At 37.8% G+C, this 25,357-nt stretch overlaps 2 protein-coding genes across 19 annotated transcripts in view; both read right to left on the reverse strand.

Moving 5' to 3' along the window:
- RPL35A (ribosomal protein L35a) overlaps positions 1-19,110 on the reverse strand; it is a 50,149-nt gene extending 31,039 nt beyond the window's left edge. Inside the window, exon 1 of the mRNA XM_068692655.1 lies at positions 19,104-19,110. The gene's annotated coding sequence lies outside the window, so the exon portion shown is untranslated. The remainder of the gene's footprint in view (positions 1-19,103) is intronic.
- The window catches only part of LRCH3 (leucine rich repeats and calponin homology domain containing 3), a 61,270-nt gene that overhangs the window by 4,182 nt on the left and 31,731 nt on the right, over positions 1-25,357 (reverse strand). For 2 of the 18 annotated variants that reach the window (XM_068692628.1, XM_068692627.1), the window contains exons 7-22: positions 24,643-24,736; positions 23,766-23,886; positions 21,253-21,401; positions 18,590-18,660; positions 16,018-16,113; positions 15,534-15,585; positions 15,238-15,378; positions 14,540-14,587; positions 13,275-13,328; positions 9,992-10,072; positions 8,297-8,368; positions 7,337-7,385; positions 6,705-6,818; positions 5,962-6,080; positions 4,340-4,477; positions 2,110-2,187 (exon numbers count right to left, since the gene is read on the reverse strand). In XM_068692628.1, coding sequence (XP_068548729.1) covers positions 2,110-2,187; positions 4,340-4,477; positions 5,962-6,080; positions 6,705-6,818; positions 7,337-7,385; positions 8,297-8,368; positions 9,992-10,072; positions 13,275-13,328; positions 14,540-14,587; positions 15,238-15,378; positions 15,534-15,585; positions 16,018-16,113; positions 18,590-18,660; positions 21,253-21,401; positions 23,766-23,886; positions 24,643-24,736 — 1,477 coding nt within the window. The remainder of the gene's footprint in view (positions 1-2,109; positions 2,188-4,339; positions 4,478-5,961; positions 6,081-6,704; positions 6,819-7,336; positions 7,386-8,296; positions 8,369-9,991; positions 10,073-13,274; positions 13,329-14,539; positions 14,588-15,237; positions 15,379-15,533; positions 15,586-16,017; positions 16,114-18,589; positions 18,661-21,252; positions 21,402-23,765; positions 23,887-24,642; positions 24,737-25,357) is intronic. The other 16 variants (XM_068692640.1, XM_068692636.1, XM_068692647.1 and 13 more) reach the window with 14 other exon arrangements.

Consider the following 25,357-nt stretch of genomic DNA (forward strand, 5'->3'; position numbering starts at 1 on the left):
AGTCAGACATCAGACATTTCAGATACATCCTACATGTTCAAGCAGCACGTGGCAGCAGGTTAATTCTCCAAAAGAATCTGTGTGACAAAGAACGTGCTCAATGCGACTACCTGGAGTTTAGTATCCGTCACCTGTGCACCTTACACGTGTACCAAGCTTTGGTGTTAAAAACACAGCAGTTTACATGTGCCTTAGGGAAAAACATTTTTTTCAGGGGAAACAGACTGCAGCTTTTTGGCACTGAGTACTCACACTGTATCTTAATTAACAGAATCAGTACAAGGCGTTATTTGTACGTAATTGATGCTCCAGTGCAGTACTCTACAGAAGCATTTTTTACAAATTACTGTTTAATCCATTACTAATTAGTTTGTGTTCTATAACTATTCCCACTGGGTACCATTTCACAGAGGTAACTGCTGTAAATCAATGAAATTTAGATGCACATGCCAATCTGTTTAACTTTGGTTTCTTTTGATGCAAGAGCTCTAACTAGCAAACTCCTACAGAAATAGCTGCTTCACTGCGGTAATTACCAGTTTCTAAAGTAGCTTTTTACATAAAGTAGCCTTCCTCTAAGAAGGTAAGTATTTCTACATAGATCCATACTTCCAGAAAGCCTTTTCTTTTTGTAATCACAATTTAAATGAAAGGAAATACCTGCAGGCATCTTTTTAGCAAAGAAATGTATTAGGTTGCCATGCCATTCTTTCATACAGATATCTTACTGTCTCATCTCAGTAGACATGTAACGGAGATATGTGAGAGCAACTTAGCATTCAGCTGGGGGTATTTCAGTAAGTTTCCCCAGAGACATTCTCCTTGAACTCTTTCACGTGACAGGAGGAGAAATCAGAAAAATGGGAGGATCCTAGATAGTAGCTGTAGCAGACTGGGTCTATAGGGGACTTTCTGCTGGAGTGTTATTTTGTTTTGTTTTTAAATTTGGGTCATTTCAGTGATCTGCTTTGTATTCTAGCCCGAAAAAAAAAGTTAATCTACTTATCTGAGAGAGCTATAAATAGGGAAGCTGGGATGGAATTGAACAATTTTGCCCCAGAAGAATTTATATTGTACAGTCCCTATGGGAAGCAAAGTCTCAACTTTCTTAGAGAAACCAAAATAGCGAAGAATCTCAGAGCACTAATGACCAGTTTTGACTCCCTCCAACGTTCCAATGCCATTCACCAGTGAGCCATGTCAAATTGCTAGACAGCTCAATAAATTTGCTATCCAAAAATCCCAATTGCTCAAACGCCTTCCAGCGAAACTATCAGATAGTACTGCATGACTGACTCGAGAGCATTGCTTTTAGAAACAGCAGGGCAATGAGTCACTGGATCTACTTTTCCCTTTCATAATACAGAAAAGAGCACCTACAGCAAAAACACTAATACTTAGCAGCATAAGAAACCAATCCAATTAATTCACTAGAAGAAAAATAAAGAAAAACATGACGTATCAAAATTATTTGTACTGAAACAGCTGCTGAATAAGACAAAGTTGAAAGGATAGGATAGCATAAAACACGATAGCTGGACTCAGATTATTTTATATGTTCCTACCTCTTAGCTATTCCAGTTTCAAAGGGAAAAGGAATACCAGAAGGTAAGAGTTCTACCACTGGTACGTAACAAGAAGAATTAGGATCTATGCAAAGATAGCTACCATTAGAGAAAGGCCAACAACAGCGTGACTTCTTGGTAAGACAGTACAGATGCTCGTGTTAAAGGATTATTCTGAAGGAAAGCCAAATGTTTTAGAATGGTAGTAACACATGCAAAACACCACCCAAATTTTATCCCACCTAGTATCTAATCTTGAGAAAACTTCATTGTCTTTATAGATGTACCTTGCAGTTCTAAAGCAAGCTCAAGCTGCAGCCAACTGTTAAGAACTTAAGGCACATCAGTAAGTGAATCAAACCTCTATATAAACTATTTCCAACTTTATTTTATTCTAGAAGACAATGCAAGGTAAGTCTGATCTACATAGTACAGCGCACCTCGTGCCTTCTAAACTTTTAATCAACTTATTTTCATAAACTTATTCAAAGAAGGTTTTAGAACTGCACCTGAAATGTAACATGAGAGTAACAGAAATATGTACCTGAGGCACTCCAATCCTTCTGCAAGCTTCCAAGAAATTCTCCACGTTTCGTCTGCATTTTGCCATCGTAAGTTTAGGCTGCAAAGGAGGCAGGCAGAGTGTTCTTAATTGGAAGGATTTCTTTATTTAAAGAAAACTCTTAATAGAACTCTTTGCCAAAAACATACCACACTGACAAATGTGTCTAATTCAAACCAGGCTCTGTTGCGGTTTCAAAATTTCAAAAATTTCCAAGCCAATTTATGAATGATAGATGTTCAAAAAAGGACAATTCTAACCTCTGCAATATGTTACAACAGGCTAACACTTTCAGTGACTACAATATGATAATTAACAAAGCATTTTGAATGAAGCACACGTGTGTAGCTCCTGCGCTGTGATTTCTGAGCGATTTCATGGTATGAAGCAATCTGGAGTTTATTCTGGATCACTATATTATACAAATATTTCAAACTTTATTTCAACTAACAACAATAAAAAACGAAGGCTAGATGAAACCAGAGATTAATGGAATACAACCGAAATTGAGACTTGCTGCACGTAAGCCTCCTGCAGGTGGGTTTGATACAGCTGCTTCAGTTGAAATCACTGGCATTTTTTTCAAGTCTTTTTTTCTATATACTTAACTCTCACAACTACACAGACATACCACTGCAGAGGCTCAGTCTTTCTATTCTCGAAGCTTATTCTTCTCCGATTAAAAAGACACAAGCTTCCTGTTCTTTCGTACAAGCTACCCAGTCTACGTAGCAGCAGGTGGCAGCTTCTATGAGTTCAATATTTTTCCGTGAGGGAAACTTAGACTGGTGGGTTTTTTCCCTCTGTCCCATCAGTGTGCCATATTCCCCCACCAAGAAAGCAGGTTAAAGGGTATTGCTGACTTCTTCTGAAGGATGAAAGGAATACAAAGATCTCAGTGTAAGTGAGGAAAGACATGATGCCTCTTCTGCTCCTGGAGCCGTCCAGCTACAGGCTGCCTCTTCCTTGAGATCTCTGACAAAGCCACGATTTAATTTGCAACAGAGAATATGCCACAGCACATAAAACCAGGCCATTGAAAAGATATTCTTAATGACATGAGTCTTCTGAATAGCCGCTGTATGCCTCTTCTCTTAATGATTCCACGATCTGCCTAAAATGCTGGCGTGTCCAGCTCAATCATTCTCAAAATAATGAAGACAGCCGCTTGTTCACATAACTCCAAGCGAGAAGAACCACAGTGATACAGTATGCAGTAGTGCCAGTTCAAATTCCAACACAAGAACTGACTCCAAAATAAGTGAAAGCAAACAACATGCTTGTTTCAACTTCTTGCCCCAGGAGAATTTTTTTTCCTTATTTACATAATTTTAAGAAAATGTGAAGGTGCATAACAGGCATTTTGTCTCTCCATACTACCTTCAAGCAGCTGATCCTAAATATTTTCACTGAACTTTGACTGCCAGAGATTTTTCTGGGGGGTTGAGATTAGGTAAATAATTTGTATGTCACAGTTCTTGACCTTTCTCTCATTTTGTGCTTTCCCCATGTGATTCAGAGTAATAAACCTATAAATATATTATCATCATTGCTTTCCAGAAACACTGCAGTTAGACACAGCATTTCAAACTTCTCTGTGTACTTCTTTCCTTGCTCTGAACAGCCCCCAAATACAAAGTAAACTTTTTTTTTCCTGTTATCACAAAGGTATGATTGGATTTACTTTGTTCCAGGAGATGGTGTTCTCCAAGCACATGCAACTGTAGCTCAAGTGTGCTCTGCTGAAATTCCTAAGCAGATAAATTTATCTTGCTGTGAAGTGGACATACATCAATTTAGCTTCTCTGCCCATTTGTGCTCTCTTGTGTAGTGGGATTGTAAGTATTGTAAAGAATGTTATGTTTCCCTGTTTTCCTGAACTTCTCGGAACTTCTGATCTTCTGAAATATCCTACTTCAGTTTTCACACTGAACTGTCTTTCATTTCATTAGTTTTCAAGTTAACATAGCAAGGACTTGAAAATCTTACTGTTTTCTTATAATCTGTATTAGAAGTAACTTTACTTAAAGGAAACAAACCTAAACATAATGCATTTTTAATGAAGCTACAGACACTGTTCAGACAAAACAGTTATTTTTTGTCATGTATGATCACAGATGAGAATGATGAATTTAGCACTTGCCTGTATCACAGAACTTTGCAGGATGGCATTTTGGACATTTATAAAATACTACCATTAGTACATACTTACAACAGCAGGTGAAGGGACATGAATGCTGGGAACAGACCGAGGACGCACATGATTAGCTAAATGGCACAGAACAACACCGTCGGTGAGAGCTGCTCCAAGATCACTGGGCAGTGACACTTTCAACCGTGACTCAATATTCTGTGAAAAATGAACGTGGACACACAAAACGTAAGGGCTGTTTCCAGTTGTTTCACTCTGCAGAACATTTTATAAGAGGCAGAAGCATTTGCATTACAACACTGTCCATCCTCAGGACACTCCTGTAACACCAAGAAAGGTTCTGCACAGCACTGGGCCAGAGCTGAACACAGTCTGGGAGCAGCTGAGTTCCATGACAAACAGCTTTCACTGCACAGCACAGGGGATTAATACAACCTTTACTCAAAAATAACGGAAGTCAGAGTCTAAGAACAGTATTCCTAATCCCACACATTCTCAATGAATGGTTCTGCCAAGAGAATTGAAAATAATCGTGTTTGTGGGTTGGAGGACAACACAGCTAACAAAAGTCTCTGTAAAGAAAAAAAAAAAAAAACTACTCTGTGCTAATAGTTTTAAAAACCAAGGTAGTTAACAGTTGTTTCAGGGAATTACTACAAATTCAAATCAGGCATTTCATCTTATGTCATATGTTGCGTGAATTTCTCTGAGCTATGCTGTATCTTAAATTTTAAGAATACAAAAGAAGATTTAAGCTTACCCAGGAAGCAGAACAAGAGAGACTGCATACAAAGCATTCCAAGATAAGAGATCAAAGGCTCTACAAACATCATCAAGTTTTCTTTCATTTTACTTAAGAGAACTTTCTCTTCAGAGAAAGCAGATTGTCCTTACTTCAAAATTTGCAAAGAGAAGGAACTCTCTCTGTCCATCTGGGACGCTTATGGCTTTTAAAATTGGCATTAACAAACAGGAATTCTTTTTCCTTGAGAAAGCTCAAAGTATTAAAGCACTTCAGGGAAGCCCTTCACGCTCACCAGAAACACGCCTGGGGCAAAGCAGAGCAGTACCTTAATGGCACTTGGTGTATTCACCACTGTACCTTGGCACAAAGCAGGGCCTACTGACCCTAAACAGACAAAAAGTACAAGCACAAGGAATGCTCATGCTACAGGTATTCTACACTTAACTAGGGATAGCTAAAGCAAGAAGCAATGGATGGAATCAGAACACACAAGGACACCACGCTGTCAGCATTGCTGGCAGCAGCCTCTGCATTCCGCTTGCTTTTCTGCGGGGGCTTTACAGCTGAGTTTTTAAAAGCTGATTAAAAGGAAGACATTGTGGGAGCTTTCCAGACTTCCTAACAAGTGGGAAGGGTGATAAGGAAGAAAGTACATATTTATTTTAAAAGCAGAGATCATTGGCTGTTCAAAAGTGATAGTCAGGACTGTATATTCTAGAGCAATTAAGCTAACTTTATTCCCCCACAACAAAGCGACCACCACTGCATCCATCTGAAAGGAACACTCAGATTGCACGGTGCCATTTCATTTTGGTCAACCCCTCGCCATAAATGGTTCACTGAAATCAGTCCAAAACACAAGGGCAGCCTTAACATGATGGCATGCCATGAATGCATTTACCAAGACATCCACACACTGCTTTCTGTAAGCACTTACCTTACGGAGCTGCTCTATTAGCTCCAGCTCCTCTTCACGCTGTTTGGAGTTTTGTCTGACCCTGGGGTCTGCACAGTCATTAGCGGGAGACAAGGCGTGTGTAGAAGATGAAGTAACCACTGAAAAGTAGCATGAAGGAAAGAACCAATAAGCATGGTTTGGCTGACTGTCCTTCCCTGCTGCACTACACAGCACACACAGTGTTCCAGAAGGGGTACAGTGTATTCCTTTTCTCAAATCTGTTTCTTTCATTAGCTTATTAATCTATCAAGCTAATGATCTACTAATCTAAATGAGGTGTTTCCATAACACAAGTTCCTTTTCATTTAGATTTTTTTGTTTCTGTTGGCTAATAATCATTCACAAAAAGATGACAAGGTTTTGACTGATGAATTATGTTGAAAGAGTTCAGTCTTTCTACAGAAACGGCAATTTTGTTATGTGCTACTATATCGAGCTGCCCTCCCCACTTGTTGAAGGCTTGTGTGGCATGTCCTTAAGTGTAAGCACAGACCAGGAAGAACAAATTCCCACGTTTCCGCAAATATGATAAAAGAATATTTGGCAGCTCTAAATAAAAAACTGCTTATTCACAAAGTATTTAATGCTATGTGTCTATAAATGGAACTCGAAAACTAGTTTGACAATAATGACCTGAAATAATAGAACAGTGCAAACCCTAGGCAAGGCAGATATTAAGAAAATGTAGCAAAACTAGCTAATTTCTGAGCTATGTAACCTACCTTTGTTTGCTTCATCCCTGACAGCTGTTCGGAAAAGGAAACTCTCAGGTCGCTGGGAAGGGTTTCTATAGGAAGGCGGGGCTGCATGACCAGGATATGGAGGGGAAAGGTGGACTAAACAAACGCGGGAAGGCACAGGAAAGGAGGAAGAAGGAAACGGTTAGAGTTTAAATAGAAAATGGGTTCAGCAATGTGGTAAATTAAAAGAACAAAACAAAAATTTTAATATAATGACAAAATAAATTACATGCATGCATGATAAAAGCATAGAGCAGGAAAAGGCGCTTTCAAGGACACTTGCATGCAAAGCACATTCCACATACCACTTCCAACAACTGTTCTGACTGCTGCTGAATGCATCTGTGGGCCAAAGCTTGCAGGAAAGCCTAAAGCAGCCAAACCCTACGCTCTCCCTGAAGACATGCTTCACCCCTGCTGTCTCTTCCCTCTTGTGTTTCCAAGGAGACCCAAATAAGTGGGTAAACTACCAAGCACAGCAGTGCCACATACAGAGATGGGAAGCTATGCTCCCTTCTCCTTACAGCACAAATATGCAAGCAGGCATTTTGATCTCTTTTTTTTTTTTTTCCCCTCTTTTTTTTCCCAGAAACTTTACTGCCTTTCCCTGTTACCTGTCTGAGTGGTAGGTGATCCAGGAGAGATGGTAGATCTGTCATCACTCTGTGGATAAACAAGTAAAAGAGTATAAATGGTCCTAATCTGGAAAAGCTGTGAGCACATTTTCATTTGATAGGTTTTAAAATAGGCTCCATCCATCTAAATATGCTTCAGAAAAAAAAAACAAACGTGAAAGAAACACAAACCACATTGTTCCCCACATCTCATCTCTGCAGAAAGCAATGAAGCTTTTTCTTTTGCAGAAATGGCACAATTGTTCTTCTCCAAGGAAAAAAAAAAAACAAAGATTAAACAGCACTGACAGTGCAATGACAGATCTATATTTACTCTTCCATCTAACCCAAAATTTCAAAGTATTCTTTGCAAAATGGACACAGAAAAGCAGATAATTAAATTAACATGCAGAACTTGCATAACAGCAACGCTGAAGAATACACAGCCTCTTTGACATCTTTGGTAATGCAAAACTGCTATTCACTGAACATCGCTCTCCCTAGAGAAACCCGCTGTGGTTTACTACAGTGCTTAACATAGGCTGGTTACTCATGATGAATGCATTCTGTTTAGCAGTTTCCACAAAAGAGAAAGAAATAAAGGATACCTATATTCACTGATAAAAGCAAGGTGGTAAAGAATAGAACAAAAGCATTTTTGATAAACTCAACTTGGTCAAGAAAAAAAAATCATCTTGTAAATAAAAAGCAACATCAAAGACAACCAGGAACCCCTGGGAGCAGAGCTGGGTTACCATGTTTTTATAGCTTAGGCCTCCTCTAGACACAGCCTAAAGCTAAGATGAGGTAATACCTACTACAATTTAATCAGTTAAATCAGATTCATCCCCTACCTGAACTTTTGACTAGAAGCTGACAGACTAACACCTGCTAAAACAGATGTGTGGATCCAAGAGCTTTTTGTTGGCTTTATTGGTGAATGATAATAGCGAGAGATACCTTGAGAGGACTGAAGGTAGGAGCATTGGGCAGGCTAGTAGCACAGCTCTCCTGATTCAACCCTGAGAGAGACTGAATGCAGAAAGAAAGAGAAGGCAGTAGCAGTGTTAGCAAACGGCTGAAAGGTCACGTGCAAAGGTGGAATCGAGTAGATGAGTTAGAATGGAAAAAGTGGTCATCACGGTCACGTTCTCAGAAACATTCAGCAGGCAGAACACAGAAACGACACAAAATGACTCGCTGAGCTAAACTGCTTGCAGAGCTGAAGCCTTCCTATTCTCCTGAACCTTCTGGCTAACAAGCTCGGGAGATGAAACATTCCTTTTTAAACACAAAGTGACATCAGAAGCAGAACTAAATAATCAATAGGTAAGACCTTACTAAAGAAACACCTATGCGATCAGACTCTAGACCCAAAAGAAAAGTTTACCCTGTAGCAGTTCGTCCTGAGCCACTATTCAAAGCAAAAGCTTTCTTTTTAATGTTTCAAGTATGCTATGGATTTTAGTAAGTTAATTTCTCATCAGTTTCGTAAAATTAGAGAAACTTGCATCTAATGGACTAAGGAATGCACATTTGCTCTGCCACAAACACTTAATCCTGATCTTTGCAAGTTACAGAAAGTAATAAAGATTCTGTGGGTGAAATTTAGCTCTTGGAGAAGACGTCAGTGCGAAGATTTACAGTGTTGTCCAAAATAAAGCACTGTCAAACTTCAATTCTAACCACTAGATTAAAACCCACCAAAACCAAACAAAAAACAACAAATAACTTTTAATGTTTCCAGAATGGGAGCTCCAGTGTGCCAATACTCATCTGTCACTGACAGGCGGATCTCGAAGGCCAAATTCTGCATCTCCATGAACCCTTCAGCCAACGCTGCTGTTAAGGTACATGCAAGTGGTGTGGCAGCACAACACGGAAAACAACAGCTACGATGAAAGCCCACATTTTAAAGAAGTAACAGCTGCCCAGACCAAACTTACATCATGGAAAAGCCCAGCAAAGGATATGTGGGGTGCTTAAAGTCTCAAGCACTTCAAATAAAAAGCTAAGCCTTTCCTTTAAATTTTAATGTCTTCCCCTCTGGTTATTGCAAGCATACTTAAAACATTGACATCTGAGGACTGAATGACTCGAGAACGAACTGATACTTTCTGAAATAGCATTCAAATAGTGAAGTGGAAATTCGGCACAGGAAAAACACACCAAATGACACCTAGAAACTTCATAGACGTCAACTACACGCTTTGGGGTGTTCGTATTTTCAAAGGTTTGCAACTATTCTGTCGCTTCAGAACAGCACAGCCAGGAATGATTTGAAGGAGATGCTCTGCACAGGACAAGCCTTACACAAACATCTTCAGGTCCTATGTAGACTTAGTAGCTGATCCTCAAAACAGCCTCTTCTCTGTAGCAGTGCAAACATTTTTTATTGTTTTTTGCTTGAAGAGTTTCAAAATACCACTTCCACAAATAACACATTAGCAAGTATTTAAAACAATATAAAACAATATGCTGCTCTGTAACATTCATGTAACTGTTTATTCCTACATGAAAAGGACAGGACAACCTTGACACAGACTAACAAGTAGTTGTCACAATCCATGAAGCCACCAGCAGGCAAAGAGAGGGGGAACACAGCACACCATAGGGCAAGACAACCACAACAGCAACACACCGCATGCTCTTCACCTGTTTGCGAGTCCCTGGCCTTCTTTTAATGGTATTGGTGTTATTGTCAATCTCAAACACAAAGAGAGGCTCAAAGCCATTCTGTCAGGGACAGCAAGGGAAGAAAGGGAGGGAAGAGAGGAAGAAGTGAGGCAGAGAACAACTGGAAGAGAAGGTAGCCACAATACAGAAGGAACCAGGATGCTGCAAATTCAGCCTCACAACACTGCTGCACATGCTGAACTGCAGCTCTGAAGTCAGAGAGACCTCCCCACGCCAGAAACGACTGTAGATACAGGGGATGCCAAAGCAGTGCCCAACCACGACTCTGTGCTAACCAAATATAGACATTTGAAGTGATTTTGATTATTAGTTGCCTAAATACACAAAGGGATGCCAACTGACAGAAAACTCCAGGGAACAGGTTAGTATAATTCACGTCCTGCTTACGTTACTCACACCGTTACTACTTGTAGCACACTGATGCCCCAAGGCCTTATCTTAAAATGTTTCAGAAATCCTCTGTTAACTGTGAAGATATTTGGGGAAAATGAGATTCATAAGCAATCAGGGTTGAAGACTTTAGCTAAGTCTGAAGCCTCAATGTTGCATTAACAAGAAATTTCAATTGTAATGAATGAGCCTGCGCTGGTGAGAACAGCAAGCAGGATATGACTAATACAAGACTTTGACGTCTACTGCAAATTTTCTCAAGAGAGGCCATTGATTATATTTCTTCAGCAAAGTTTTAGCTAGCCTGGCTATTATAAATCAACACATGAAATCTGTCAGAGCGCACGCTGAAGTCCTATAACCAAAACCCATTTTGCATCAAATCACAAGCATGTTGAAGAAACATAGAAGTAAACTATTAATATTCACAGCAAGTATGCAAAGTCATTTTGTAAGTTGAAACGGACTGTCCCCAAAATGTTTATAAGCAGAAAGAAACAGAGTAACATGTGCAAAGTGAATGCATTTTAATTTGTGATAAACGACAACAAAGAAGACCACCAAAAGAAACATAATGTAAGATTTACAAAGGAGATTCACAACTTGAATTTTGCTTTCTAAGGAAGTTTCTGTAAAAGCTGTAACTGCACCAGAACAGAGAAGAATCAAAATAAAGGAGAGCTCTCTTGCCTTTTACCTATTGGATTTTTTCTCCATTACATCTGAGCTGAATATGAGTTTGGAGGAAAAAAAAAAAAGCAAGTAACTGCTCAGTTTATAGAATTCTCATCTTTACTATAATTATATTATTCCCACACCTTAAAACTGGAATAAACAGTGGAAAAACGAATGGTACACAACTTTATTTTATTTTTTTAATTAGCCTATCTGCAAGTTTCTGTATCCAAAAGTTTCTGAAATTAATAGGTGAAGTTTATACCACTGCATGCAGTCTTCAGGCAGAGAGATAAAATAATAAAGAGGAAAGTATGTCAATGGAAAATGTGCACCGAGAACTGCCATTAGCAAATGGTATTTTGCTATGAAATGCCCCTATACTTCGCTTCCCTAAAAAAGAAATAAAAAAATATCCTAATAAATTAGATCTAGCTAAATTTCAAATCCATAAGGACAGGAGAAATGCCAAATGAAATGCAAAAATTAAAAAAGGTAAAAGAATTTCGATTCTTACAACAGACTTGTTTTTTAAGGAAACTAATGAACATTTCCTTGCTGTTGACCAAGTTTTAATCATACATTTGTGGAAAAAAAACCCTACAAATTCATGACCTAGCCAGAGCTTAATGTTCTAGTTATAATAATCACCAGAAACAGCTGTTATGGTTATGTCATCATTAGGCACAGTATGTATTTCCACTACAATAGATCTGCAGATCATAATTCAGCAGTTCAGAAAACCAATGTTTCATATACTGAAACCACCATGTACAGGATGTGCAGTACAGTGCGGCTGAAAAGAGCAAGGAATTAAAAGCAAAATGAACACAGAATTGATCATTTTCAAATCCAGTTCGATCTTTCCCTATCAGCCTGGGATGGGGCAAGGGAAGAGAGGGAGTGTGTATGTGTGTGAAAGAGAGAGAGAAGTGCAAGGATATAACTTGAAACCACAAAAGAAATCAACATGGATGGAAGCCCAGTAAAATAATTTCTGAAAATTCTTAGTCACGTCTACAACCTAAAATTCAATATATTAATGTACAACAAAAACACGAGAATCACACAAACAAAAAGAAATGGGGTCCTTAAAATGTATCTTTAAAATACATTCCAAAGATGAATTCACTGACAACAGAACATCAACATTTAACATGAACCACATCTACTCTTCTCCTGGTTCTTTTAATCTAAATATTGAAGTACATTTTTATATGCTGATTGTGCTTTCTCTAAAAAGGCACGTGCATGATCACAACTACATCTCTCCACAACATTATGAGCCTTCTTTTTCTCCCTCACAGTGCTGGTCATGTGATAGCAGGAAAACCAAAAAGTCTGAATAAAGAGACAGTAAACACCTTGACCAACATGTTCTGAAGAGATCTATTCTAACCAAGAGCACTGCCTAAAGACAATTTAGGGAGATAGTGGATGCGCATAAATTAAGAAAACAAATCTCAGGCATGCAGTCATGCAACAGCAGGCAAATCAAGCGTATTTTTCTTTTATAGACAATGATTGTGGCATTAATTATGTTCTTTAGTTATGCTACATCACTAAGGTGCCATAAAAGAAAAAATAGCATAAAACATGAAAGTGAGTACATAAATGTTTTTATTTTTACTGGTGCTCAAAATGGATTATTAACACATCTTCATCAACAAATAGTAAGAGGGCATGAGGAATATTTCATGACTTTTAGTATTGACATACAGCAGTTTTTCCCTTTGCTATGATATGGTTACCATGACACTAAGCTTTTCTAAGGTCCAGGTGCAGGATGCAAACGAAGTTGAAGGCTGTATTCAAAGCATTAAAATTGTTTACTTGATGCTGAAGAGCTCATCAATTAGGAAGCAAGCTAAACGGAGAAGAAATCAAACTGGAACTACTAGAGGAGGATTTTGAATTTCATAAGCTGTTCTTCACTATCAGTCAGTTTCTTCTTCTCTAAACTTTAATTCTTTTATGAAAAATATCACTATATTATTATAACAAATAGCCGATGGTACAAATATCGATATATTCGAACTTTTCGAAGATGGTCATGTTTTATGCTATTTAGATTAGCTCTAAAATAGTTTGTCTAATCTGAGGCAACCATAACATGTAGCTATTTTTATGCTCTAGAATCTGCCAGATAAAAAGGCCATTGCGTGCAGGATCTTACCACTAACAAGGCACTATCATCAGTATGCTGAGACCTTCTGGATGGAAAGGGACACTGGGAGGCGGGAGAGATGGAGTAATGTCAGAAACAAACAGAATGACACAGTTGTGAACAGACAGACATTCAGGGACACGTACTGCTTGTTTATAGCATTTTGAGGCATTATTTCTGCAGTTCTATACAGTATACACAACCGTGTAGGAATATATAGCCACATGACCCACGAATTACAGTATATTCATATCACTTAAGGAATCAATTATTCTGCTCTGTGTTGTCTCAAGCAAATACAGACAACTACGTATTCACAATTCTTACTGTGGCAGAACAAAGGACTCTTTAAAAGAATAAATTAAGAACAGAAGAATATTAAGAAGGAAAAGAAGCAAAAACTATTTCAAATACGACATGTTTCAGTAATTTTCAAACAAAAAAAAGGTGAAAAATACTTCTGAAGAGCTATTTGTAAGCGTTAGGCTATTAAAGGTTTTGATCTGATTAACACTGCCACATGAATTATCTTCCCCAGACAAAAGTGAGGATGGCAAGCAGTAGAAGAGCTATTACCAAACAGAAACTTGTTGCAGAGAACAAACAGATGTCATTGGCTCAGGTCTGCATTATTATAGAAGGCTGAGCCTCATATAATTTTTATCCCCTATTTACTCACTGCTTTTGACTATAAAACTACACTAAAAGAAACCTTTTAAAAAAAAAAAAATGGATAACCCTCAAAATAAAAATGGTCAATCTTTCTGGGATAATTGGTAATCACAGAATAATAGGGATTGGAAGGGAACTTGAAAGATCATCTAGTCCAATCCCCCTGCCGGAGCAGGAACACCTAGATCAGGTCACACAGGATATGAGAGGCAAATAGGAGAAAACTGATCAATGAAGGAGAAATGACTGCAAAACAAAATCTTGTTTGAATACTCCCATTAGAAATTTAACTGTACTGCTTCCAAGCAGCATTTTAAAATGGAACATGAAATCTATTTTCTGTATAGAACATAGAAAACATACAAAAAACAACAAAACACTCAGCCAAGCAATCTACACGAACAGAAGGAAATACTAAACTGGTCCATAAGCAAAAAGAAAAAAAAAAAGACCAACTCAGGGTCTGGTAGATGTAAAAACCCATGTTATAAACCATTCCTGAAGAGTTCTCCACAATCAGGAAAATCTCTCTGATCTCTGATGGAGAGAGCTAAGAATTCAGGTACTGCCAAACCCAATTAATACTTATATTGGAGTCTTACCTCACTATCCAGAGGACTTTGCTTCTGGGTACTTAAAGATGCTTTTTGCTATAGAGAAAAAGGAAAAACAAAAGACAAATTTAAAAGGATGTGACAGAAAAACAAAAGCTCTGAACAGAACAGCATAATTTAGAGTGTTTTAAAACACATGAAGTCCTAGTTTTTAAATAAAATATGTACTGGGGAAATTCAAGTTTCCACTGAGATGAAAACACTAATACTATTAGTCAAAAAATAGCTTTCATTCTGTATGAAAACAAAAACCCAAATTGTTTTTGCATATTAAAAGATGCATAATAAACCCAAAATATAACCCAAGGGAGTAATTTCATTGCTGAGAACAAAGTGCTCATGAATAACAAAGGCAACAGAAGAAGAAAAAGAAAAAAGGCTTGTCAATGAACAAAATGCATCCTAAAAATCTTAAGTCTTTAACTGAAAGACTGAGCTGAATCTTTAATAAAAGCACCTTTTCTGCAAAACATTGCCAGAAGCCTGAGATTAGTTGGTGATAATGAACATTTTTGTTTCAGGCAGCTAGAAACCTTTTTTCTACAATTACAATTTTACAATTGTGATTTTACAATTGCAACTATTTTCTGCAATATTCAAGCGTTAATGATCTTGCCAACTAATTTCCATTAAGAGAAACAGAAAAGATAAAGGTTTGGAATCAAGTAGGTACTAAAAGGAGGTACTTTAACAAAGTCAAGAACAGCTTCTCTCTGAATCTGTTTCGTTCTCATCCTTTCCTCCTCGTACTGAAGGGCTGCTAGCTGTGCCTCTCGACGTGTACGCTCTATGTGCCTGCGGTGCAGCTCGGGATCTGTACTGGGCACCTGGAACAAAACAGTGCACTATGCTGTTAAGACAGAACTACAGCAGGTAAGACAGAAGGGTTACAGAGCAATAGTCCACATCTTCTGGCTTACACAAGTTTGGTTTTGCACCAAGCTTAGTCAGAAGAATAGAACAGTACAGTTCAATGTGTTACCTGACTGTGGTGACTTGGTAGAGAGAGAAGATAAGGTGAATCAGCTGGGGGCCTGACAAATGGAAAAAACAGAGTAAGTATATTTTAAACTTAAATTAAAAAAATAATTCATACATGTTCATCACTGACAACTCATATCTCATCAACTCTAGGAAAGTAACTATTTAGTAAGCTGCTTAACTGCTGCAATTATGATTTAAATTATTGTTACTGCTTGGTAGATTTTGTGCAGTCATTTCTACCTCTTCTCCCGAACTGTGATAAAAATCCTTCTGCAGCTAAGGATGTATCAATGGGTTTGTACGTTTGGCCTATTATATTGAGATATCCAGTATCTCAAAACTCATTTTCCAGGAGCTGATTAACCAATACAGGAACTTTTCAGATGATCCTCATGTAGAGGAACAACTGGTTACAATGGCTGTTTAGCAAAAAAGAAAAAAAAAAAAAAAAAAAGTAGAAACTATGCGTTTCTTTTCCCTACCTCTCTGTCCTGTCCACATAACTCCTTAGTACTTGGTGATGCTCTCTGTCCTGCACCAAATTTAGAGTTTCAGGTCTTCGTAATTCATCAGTATCCCTGCAGGTAAACACCAGGTGGAAGGGGGATTGGCCAGTGATGCATAAACACTACTGTCAGGTGAGCTCTTCTCTAGACTACAGCTGTTTATGAAAGTAGTTGCCTAGACAATTAGCTTCAGATAACCACAAAGGTGAAATTTAAGATGACTAAAGAAAATACATTGTGATGCAGAGTTAGTTCACAATTACTACAGTTCATAATTTAACAAATGTAACTTGCTTCAGTAACGGAATGTTTTCAAAACACACAAAAATGTAATTTCTCAAGATTATATTCTGGTGATTGCAGGCCTTATTTTTTTCAGGAAAGAAAAAAATGTTTTTAAAACATTATCATCCTCTGATATTTTCAGAACAAATCTCATTTCACCAATCAAACGATGACTTCCTAACCATCAGTGATGTAAGCCATCAAAGTCACAAGATAAACAATAACTGAGCTGTCTCATACCTATCATACTAATAATAAAAGAGAAATTTTGCAGTAAGGACTTAGCTAGAATGTAGCTGTGAGCACTGAAACAATTCCTAGGGTCTACAATTCCACAGTCTACAACACGTTCCCTGCCATGCTGGTTTCATACAAGAAGGCAGATGGAAATCAAGTAGGTTACTCTGGTAGCCTAGGCTAAGCAACCCTTGCTCCTGAATCAGCCATGGAAGAGGGAAAGACTTCTCAATGCACTTTGAAAAACATTATTCCTGCTGCCTGTGTGCAGACTGATTCTACACCTACTCTCTGCAGAGAAGCTTAAAAGATGTGGAAGATGCATGCGCCACAGGTTTCCCCTGTTACTTGAGCTAGCACTGATGCACAACATGACAAATCCACTACTGCAGAGCTTTGAATAGACAGGACTGGGTTCAACTAAGTGCTAAGAAGCATATTCAGACTAGAGTACACACAGCTTTGTTGTATCAGAAACGAACCACAGTCTGTCCAGAGGCAAAAACCTTATTTACTGAACTGAATCAACTAATGTAAGTACTCTTAAGATGAAGCCTGCATTACATCCAACTCTTCAAGGGTTTTAATGGCTTCAGCATGCTGAAGAAAAAAAAAAAAGAGGCTGCCTGCCAAGGCATTTGCAATGAATTATTGTGGAAGCAGTTTACAGCTTGTGGTTGGCACAAATGAAATATTTGACTAATTTATGCTTAAATTTTTTAAATTTATTTTTTAAAAAGACTAGTTGTCATATGTCTGTTTTTCCATAATCTTGAGGGAAACATAACCTGTTTTTAGTGCCTCATTTCACTCTGCTGCACCAGAATAAGAACAATCTACAATTCCTTTAGGTCTTTAATTAATTACTTGCACATCAAGATCCACTGCCATCCCCATGTAAAATTTTGATAACAATGGACACCCTAAGCGAGATACAACTTCCTTTATCATGAAAATCTGTGTATGTAAACAGCAGCTCACTCCTGGCTAGCTAGCAGTCTTGTCTTATTTTCTGTAGATATTTCTTGGAATCCAGTGTTTGTCTAATTACTTCCATGTTGACCACAAATGTTCAAATAGGAAAAAAAATAAAAATCAGTCTTTCAAACCAAAAGCACTTCATTTGGGAAGAACACGTCAGACTGTTATATTATTTTATGTTTTACTTGTAGACACTACAGGGTAAGGAATGCCAATATATGCTGAAGGAGTTACCCTCCACTATATCAATACAACTGCTATATTTACACACTGACTGTACATTTCAAAATCTCTACTAAAACACTGCTGTAACTCTGGAGAAATTTAAACATTATTCTTGATTTCATTTTCTCTTTGAAGACTGTTTTTGAACGCCTATAAACTTACTGACTGCATAAATAATGACATACCTAAGGCCAGCAGTTCTCTCTCTCTCTTTAAACATTCCTAGTCCAATTGAACTGGTTTTCTGCTGATTCCTTCATATTCATTTTCACTCCACAGAATACTGAAATCCTTCAATGGTATATGTAAGGTTCTGCCAGTTTTGATTTTAGTTGCATTAGAAGAAGCTCTACATTTGCCGATCTCCTGTTCTTTCAACCCAGACATCTCTTTTCAAACCTAATCACCTCATTTATAACCTGTCCGGCTCTGACCCATGTTTTATGGATAAGCACTAATCCTTCGACAAGCCAAGCAATCACTAAGAAGTATGGGCATACTTCAGAAAGGTCAACTTTGTTAAACTAAGTGACCATGCAGTTTTTCCACTGTCATCAGTGACTTCCAATCTAGCCCTTCTTCCCCTGATGTTTTAACCAATATACTTCAATCTAAGCACTGGTATAGAACAGTCAAGCCTTTTGGTCCTTGTCATTGTTAGAATACGAATTCCAAATCTAGAGCAATAAATTATTTGTAAAGCACCATGTACATTTCTGGTGAAGCAACAAAAAACATAATTAAAAATACATTCAGTAAATATCTGCTTTGCATTCATCATGAAACTTTGCACAAAATTACTGCTACCACATATTCTTACCTATTTTGGTGTAAATATCTGTTTTCTGTTTTTTGAAATTCTCTTATGGATACAGGCTTTAGTGGGGAGCCCTATGCAGAATAACACAGAAGAACTAAATTAGCCATGTATTCGTAACACTGTACATTAAAGTCATACATACATACAAAGTATTCAAAATACCCAACAAAGAACAACAAAACACAGCTCAAAGAGTTTTGTTTCCAGCTAGGCAAGCTCACTTTTTTTTTTCCTCTGCTATTTAAAGAAACTTTAATTTCAAGACTTAATTTGCTTACTGTTTAAATGAGTTTTAAAACCTCCACTATTAAGGATAATGTAGAGAAGTAAATGTAGGTAGAAAATAATTAACATCACTTAGAAGAAATGGAGAATTAAGCTCTGAAGAAGGCATATAGAACTGTAGAGCAATGTAGTCTGGAAACTCAGAAATACAGGACACAATAGCTGATGCCCTAAAGACAGGTCACAGGTGAATAAAAAAGCAAAAAAAAAAAATGGTATGGAAAAGAACACCTATGGCTTCATTTGAGCTATTAAGTCATTTATCCTACTGGGAACAGAGACATATTCCTCTTCTGCTGACACCCACTAACATAGGGAAATGGAAGCTTCAAGATCAACTTGTCAATTTTCACTCTTGCCCGTATGGATATTGTTATGTTGCATACAGCTAGACTACTACCTAGGTTAGAGTTTTTGATTGTTTGTCTTTTCAGAGAAACTGCAAAAAGCTTTATTTTTATGAATAGGTTGAACCCTATGAAATTATTTTTTTTGATGTTGATCAATGCCTTTTCATTATGTACACTGAAGAGTCCTTGAGAACTTGTGAGATTTGCAAAACGAATGCATCTCCAATAGATATTTGTGTCACTGATTTTTAACACAGTGAACAGTACCATAAAGTGGACAAAATAGGCACAAGGCTCCTATGTGAATACTAAAGATCCATGGCTCCTTCTTTCCCCAAAGAGCAAATATCTTTTTGCTTCAAAACGCAAAACAATATGAAAGGACAAGTTTGAATTGCAGCATAGTAGCTACTGTTTAAGCGTATCAACCACAAGGATTTTCTCAGTCAGGTTGTTCATGTAGCATATACAATGAGCCACTGAATTGTGAAGCCGTGTACACAGGCAGTAAGACTCATAGAAAGAAACATTATATAGCTAAAAATCCACTTCTGTAGTTCGATTTCTGAGGATACTCTCCAACGTCTACCATCCAAGTGGTGGGCATTGGCGACTTAACAGGGAACAGTCTTCTCCGTGTGTTTGTTCACAGCAGTGGCTACTACAACTGGAACAAAGACACTTTCCAGTTTTGGTGATTCACACAATTTCAAAGCAACATTAGTGAATTTTGATCAAGTGCACGCTAATCCTTGTGCAGTTAGAAAGCAATGAAAGGATGTGAACAAAAGAAAAATGACGGTAACTTCACAGAAATCATTGCCTTTGTCTGCTCTTGGACTTCATCTGGCTATAGTAAGCTGCCAATAAAAGCAGCTATTATTACCATGCTATATTGTGAATGTGCAAAGTAATTAAGTTCTTCGTCCCTATGTTGCAGGGAGATGGGTGCATGTGTTGTGACTCTCAGGAATTATATTACAGTTACTGTGATTTCTGAAATGCAGCATTCCAGTGCAAGTATTGCATACCAGCTTAAATAGAAAGACTCTTGAGAACAAAAAAAGAAGGATACTGTTTAGACTTGTTGGGAAACAAGAACAGAGGCTTCTTTGCCCCCCCTCTTTTTTTTTTTGCGTGTGTGTGAAAGAAGAAAATAGGGCAATGTCTGGAGCCACTCATGCCTGCTTCCAGATATTTGAAAAAGCAGTCCGGATAACTTTCCAACCTGTCTGGCAATGCTTTCATATATTGCTCATTTAACTGTACACTCACTGAGAACAATTTAGTGCCAGATTTATCTTGAACTACTGATGATAGCTTTTGTTCAAAAAGGTGACTATATACATATCCGAGTCTGTAACCTGTGGTGACACTTCAGAGCCATGCTCAAAATGGAGAAATTGTTTTCTGTAAACAGCAGGCTTTCTGAAAAGTCTGAGTATTGACGTTAGTCTAAACTTAAAATGGATGCTTAAGACAGTAAGTTTACTGGCAAATAATTCATAATCAATACAAACAGCCAGATTAACGGAGTTCCAAAATTCCTGAAGTATGTCTAAGCTGATAACAGTGAACTTTTTTCCCTTAAAAAAGACATTTATTCAGCAAGTAATTCACCAAGTAAACATGAACAATTTCCTAGGTATCACCAATTACCAAATGGAAGCATCAAATGTGCTTTCCGATGAAAATACTCCTTTGGAAAAACATTCACTTCACATACGCTTAAAGCAAAAGCTTACAAGAACCCCCAGGACAGGAGAACAGAGTGGCTGTGTTGGACTCATTCCACATATCCCAAAGGGCGCTTGAGAGCAACTTAACATCCCAGTTCTGACCCTCCACAGAGCACAACACTGTGCTCTTCCTCCAGATCAATTAGTGTTTTTTTTGGCATTGTTTTGTTGTTTCGTTGTTCCTTTTTTTTTTAAACTAAAGAAAACCTCTGAGGACAAGAAACATTAGTATCATCACAAAGGCTTTCCTGTGGCATATGAATTTAACTAGTTTAAGTAAAAGCACCACCTCATTAGAGATTCGCCGCTGGTCAATATATGCCATGAATTGTGAGCTGAGGCTGTCTGAGTCCATGCACTTGGGTTGCCTCACCTCTTCCTCCTCCTCTTCTGTGGCACAGCTATCAATATAGTCGATCTGATCGAGATCATGTTCCACTTGACATACATACACAAAGGAAACACCCATAATTAGATGACCAACAGGAGGGGAAAAATAAACAACAAAAACAGTGTCAGGAACTAAGACCATACTGTTTTTCTTCCATCTGGGAAAGCTCAGCCTGAATTCTGAATTCTGCCTGGCCCACTAACATTTGTTAAACATCAGATTTGGAAATAATGATAAAATTAATGGTTTTTAAGAAGCAATGATAAACATATCAAGCATGTAGCTTTAAATTGCCAGCTGCAGATAATTTAGTAGTGACTAAATGAATTTTTTACTTTCTCAGTGCTGAAAAGTATTTATCAAAATCTATCACCTAACATCAAGACTGCACAATGAGTTGTGTATGTTTTGAGCAATTTATCTTGTTCCTAAATCATCTCCTTCAGACAAATTAGGATGGATGTGACATACTTCTACTTGTACTTTATTACTAGAACAACAAAACAGGACAGCGTGACCGAGTTACCAGGATGCAAATGCAAAGAATAAAAAATGTGGAAATAATGGTAGGTAGTACAGAAAGCAACAGAAACCTCAAAAGCACCTAAAAGCACCTCCAAATTTTATTTTATAAACCTAGGATGTGCATTCTGCCCAGGGATTCCGAGAAGCGTGACATCTAGTAAACTACCTAGGTGAAAAATACCGCGCCATGGGTGCAGGGTAAGGCATGAGCTCTTTTTCTGAGCACTGGCTTTCTCATTCTTAAAACTGTCCCCAAACTTTCTCTAGACTCTCTTGCAGACATTCTTTTTCTACTCCCCCGCCCCTTTCCTGCTTGTCTAAAACAGACTTCTCTTTGCTTCACCACACAATCTAGCAACTGTTACTGCCAAAGCCACCTCCTCTGCTACTACACTCATCCAAAACAGCATTCCTATACATTTTGGCTTCATTAAATCTCCATCTCAGTTTCAAATATTTAAAAAACAAAATAAAAAAAAAACACACAACAAAAACCACACCACAACAACCACCACCTTATTAAACTTTAACAACAACAATACAGCAGAGGGTGAAAGACATTAGTAACTGTGTTAGGAACACAAAATTGGAAAGGATCTCCTGGATCACTGACAGCACATGCTATGGCTTGTACTGCTCTCCAGTACTCCTACTCGTGAACTGACTGAACTCCAACTTAAAGGACTAGTGAGGCCTTTTGAAATGCCTGGCGTACAAAACCCAAAGAACAAAGTTAGTCTTAGAGGTAAAGCTGGCACAGTGTTACCTGCTATTAAGGCTGCCCACAGCTTCCTATAACATCATGTTTTCAATTCCTCTAGCTTTGCCAGAATATAACTGTTTGAACTAATTTTTCTAATCCATTAATGTGTAGAGGAGTGTGAGTTAAAAAAAAGTTTCAGGTATTTCTACATGCTAGTGAAGAAAACAAAACCACTGTAGCAGAAAAGAATAAGATCAAGAAAAGAAGATGGCAAAAGTTGAATAGGGTGAGGAGGGAAGAAGAGGGAAGAGAACACTTTCCCTTGCAAGAGAGAGGTTAAAAATATTTTTATTTATAATAAAAGAGTGAGTGAGACTCAGGGTACATGAACTGGAACCCTTGGGGGAAATGGAAAACAGAGAGCAGCTAAGCAAAAAGAAAACTTAATCAGTGTATGTGGCGATGAGAGATACGATAACCAGTACTGCATGAAATGGAGAATATGGAATGACTGAAAAAACAGACAAACTAACAAGCCTGAAAGAACGCTAACACAGGTCATAGTAACAAAAAGAGGACTGAACTGCAAGCCAGTGTTAGCAGGGGATTATTGTAAGTTAAAACAGAGAAGGACCGTGGAAATCAAGAAACGTGGGAAGGACTGTCATCTATTGACCAAATAGGAGGGTGCTACTTTCAGACTGCAGGACAACAAATTGAGGAAGCACAGAAAAACAAGCTCACGTGTTTGTGTTAAAACCTACGATTCCTGAACAAGGCACATCTGCTGCTTGAAAACATGGAATTCCCTGACAAAACTGCTCGTCCAGTTCTGACAGCAATCAACATAAAGCACAGCCAATTTACAAATTCTCCCAGTAGCTCAAGCAGCAAACCTCCATGAACTGAAGTTCAAGATTCCTAAGCACTGTTCAAATTATTTGGCAATTTTACCCTAGCACATATGCAGAAACTAACATTATGTTTCCCAGATAATCCTAATTTCAATGCTAATTGAGTTTGCCTTGCAACATACTTAACATTCTGTTTACACAACAGTCTTTCAGAAAAATTCTATCTATATCTTTCTCCTTTTTTTGTCTTTAGACAACCTATTATTTACAGCAAATATTCTGAAATATATAACAACATTAAATATTATTAGTCAAAGATCACTATTTACCTCCACCATTAGTTACAACTGTGCTCCCCCGGTTTTCTTGATACTGACTTTCTCTTCGCAGTCTCTGTTCTTTAGTGATTTCTGCCACACGTAAAGGGAGGTCTGAAAACTCATCTGTTGGCTTTAGAAAAACAAATGGTGAAGAAACATTTTCTTGGGAAACATCTTGCAAGTTGCTATCTCTTGATTTGTGTTTTTACTTCAACTGTCTTCTTTTGCATGTATAAAACACTATCAAAATATAGCTAAGGTGTATTGTCATTAAATAAGCTTTCCTAAACAAAGTAAAAATCAAACAAAACACAGTTTGACTACAGCTTTTCTCTGGAATAATTGCAAGTGCTTGAGAACATCCCAGGACAAAACTCCTACAACTCTTCCTAAAACCAAGCTAGGAGCACAAAGAAGCATACAGAAAGCAGTTCAAGGAAGCACATTAGATCTTGGCTACTGCCTTTTCTACCTGTCCCAAGAGAAAAAGGGTGTTGATTCCTGGGATGAAAAATTGACAACCTCCTTGCTAGGAGACACTGTTTTGAAGCTCAGTTTTTATGTTCAGATTTTATTAAGACAACTACTCATAAGTAAATGAAGATGACTCATTATTTTAATGACAGCTAAGACTTTTTTTTAAATGAGGAACTCCCTTTTCCTCATCTTTTGTGCTCCAGTAAATTCATCTGTCATGCACATTTCTAACTTCATGTGCATCCCATATAAAATTATGCTTGACTTACTTGAATAAATCTACAAATATTGGATGAATGCAATTTCCATACTAACATGTACACATTCCCTACTGAATACGCTTCAAGATGCATACTTACTATTTTTCTTTCCTGTAAAATATGGCACTCAAAAAAGTTGCAACACTTACTTCATTCCCTGACCATCTTTTGTCTCCACTGTCCACACTGTTGAAGCCAGAATCAAGTGCTCCATAAGGACGACTGGAATAAAGTTCCTCGTGGCTGTCAAACACAATGGTTTAGTTAGTGCAACATAGAAGTCACTGAAAAGTTGTGAGCTACTACAGAACTAGAGGTAGAACAGGCTACCAAGCAGAGTTGCAGTGTTTTCACAAGCTCAGCATATTAGAAAGCATCGTGCTGCATTTGCCATGTAGAACAAGAGGCATGAGCTCAGTCAGCTGTTCACCTGCATTTTAAGAGCTGATCTGACCAAAGCATTTATCCATATTGCAAACGTTTCCCAAACAGAAATTCTGACAAAGAAAACAGCAAAGTGGTCTCATTATTACTTCACAGTTTAGCATGTCAAGCTTTCATTTTCCACTGCTCGTATGTTTTGGTTGAAAACCACTTCTGTTTACTTCTCACAAAGTTTTTCCTCAAACAGGCAAAAAGCACGTAAAATTACAAAAAATACAGGCATAGCAAAATGTATTTATTCTACACAAAGTTACCTAGAATGTATTATGTGATTATCTTCTGTATCCTAATTATCTACCTAAGACGTAGTACAGAAAGCAGGGCAGTATTTCAAATATTTCAAAATATATTAAAGTATGGCTTCCATCTACAGAGTCTGACTTTGTCGATGACACGTCTAGACAAAGGCATTAAACATGT

This window comes from Anas acuta, chromosome 9 (genome assembly GCF_963932015.1).
Source record: "Anas acuta chromosome 9, bAnaAcu1.1, whole genome shotgun sequence".
In the NCBI taxonomy this organism is placed as follows: Eukaryota; Metazoa; Chordata; class Aves; order Anseriformes; family Anatidae; genus Anas; species Anas acuta.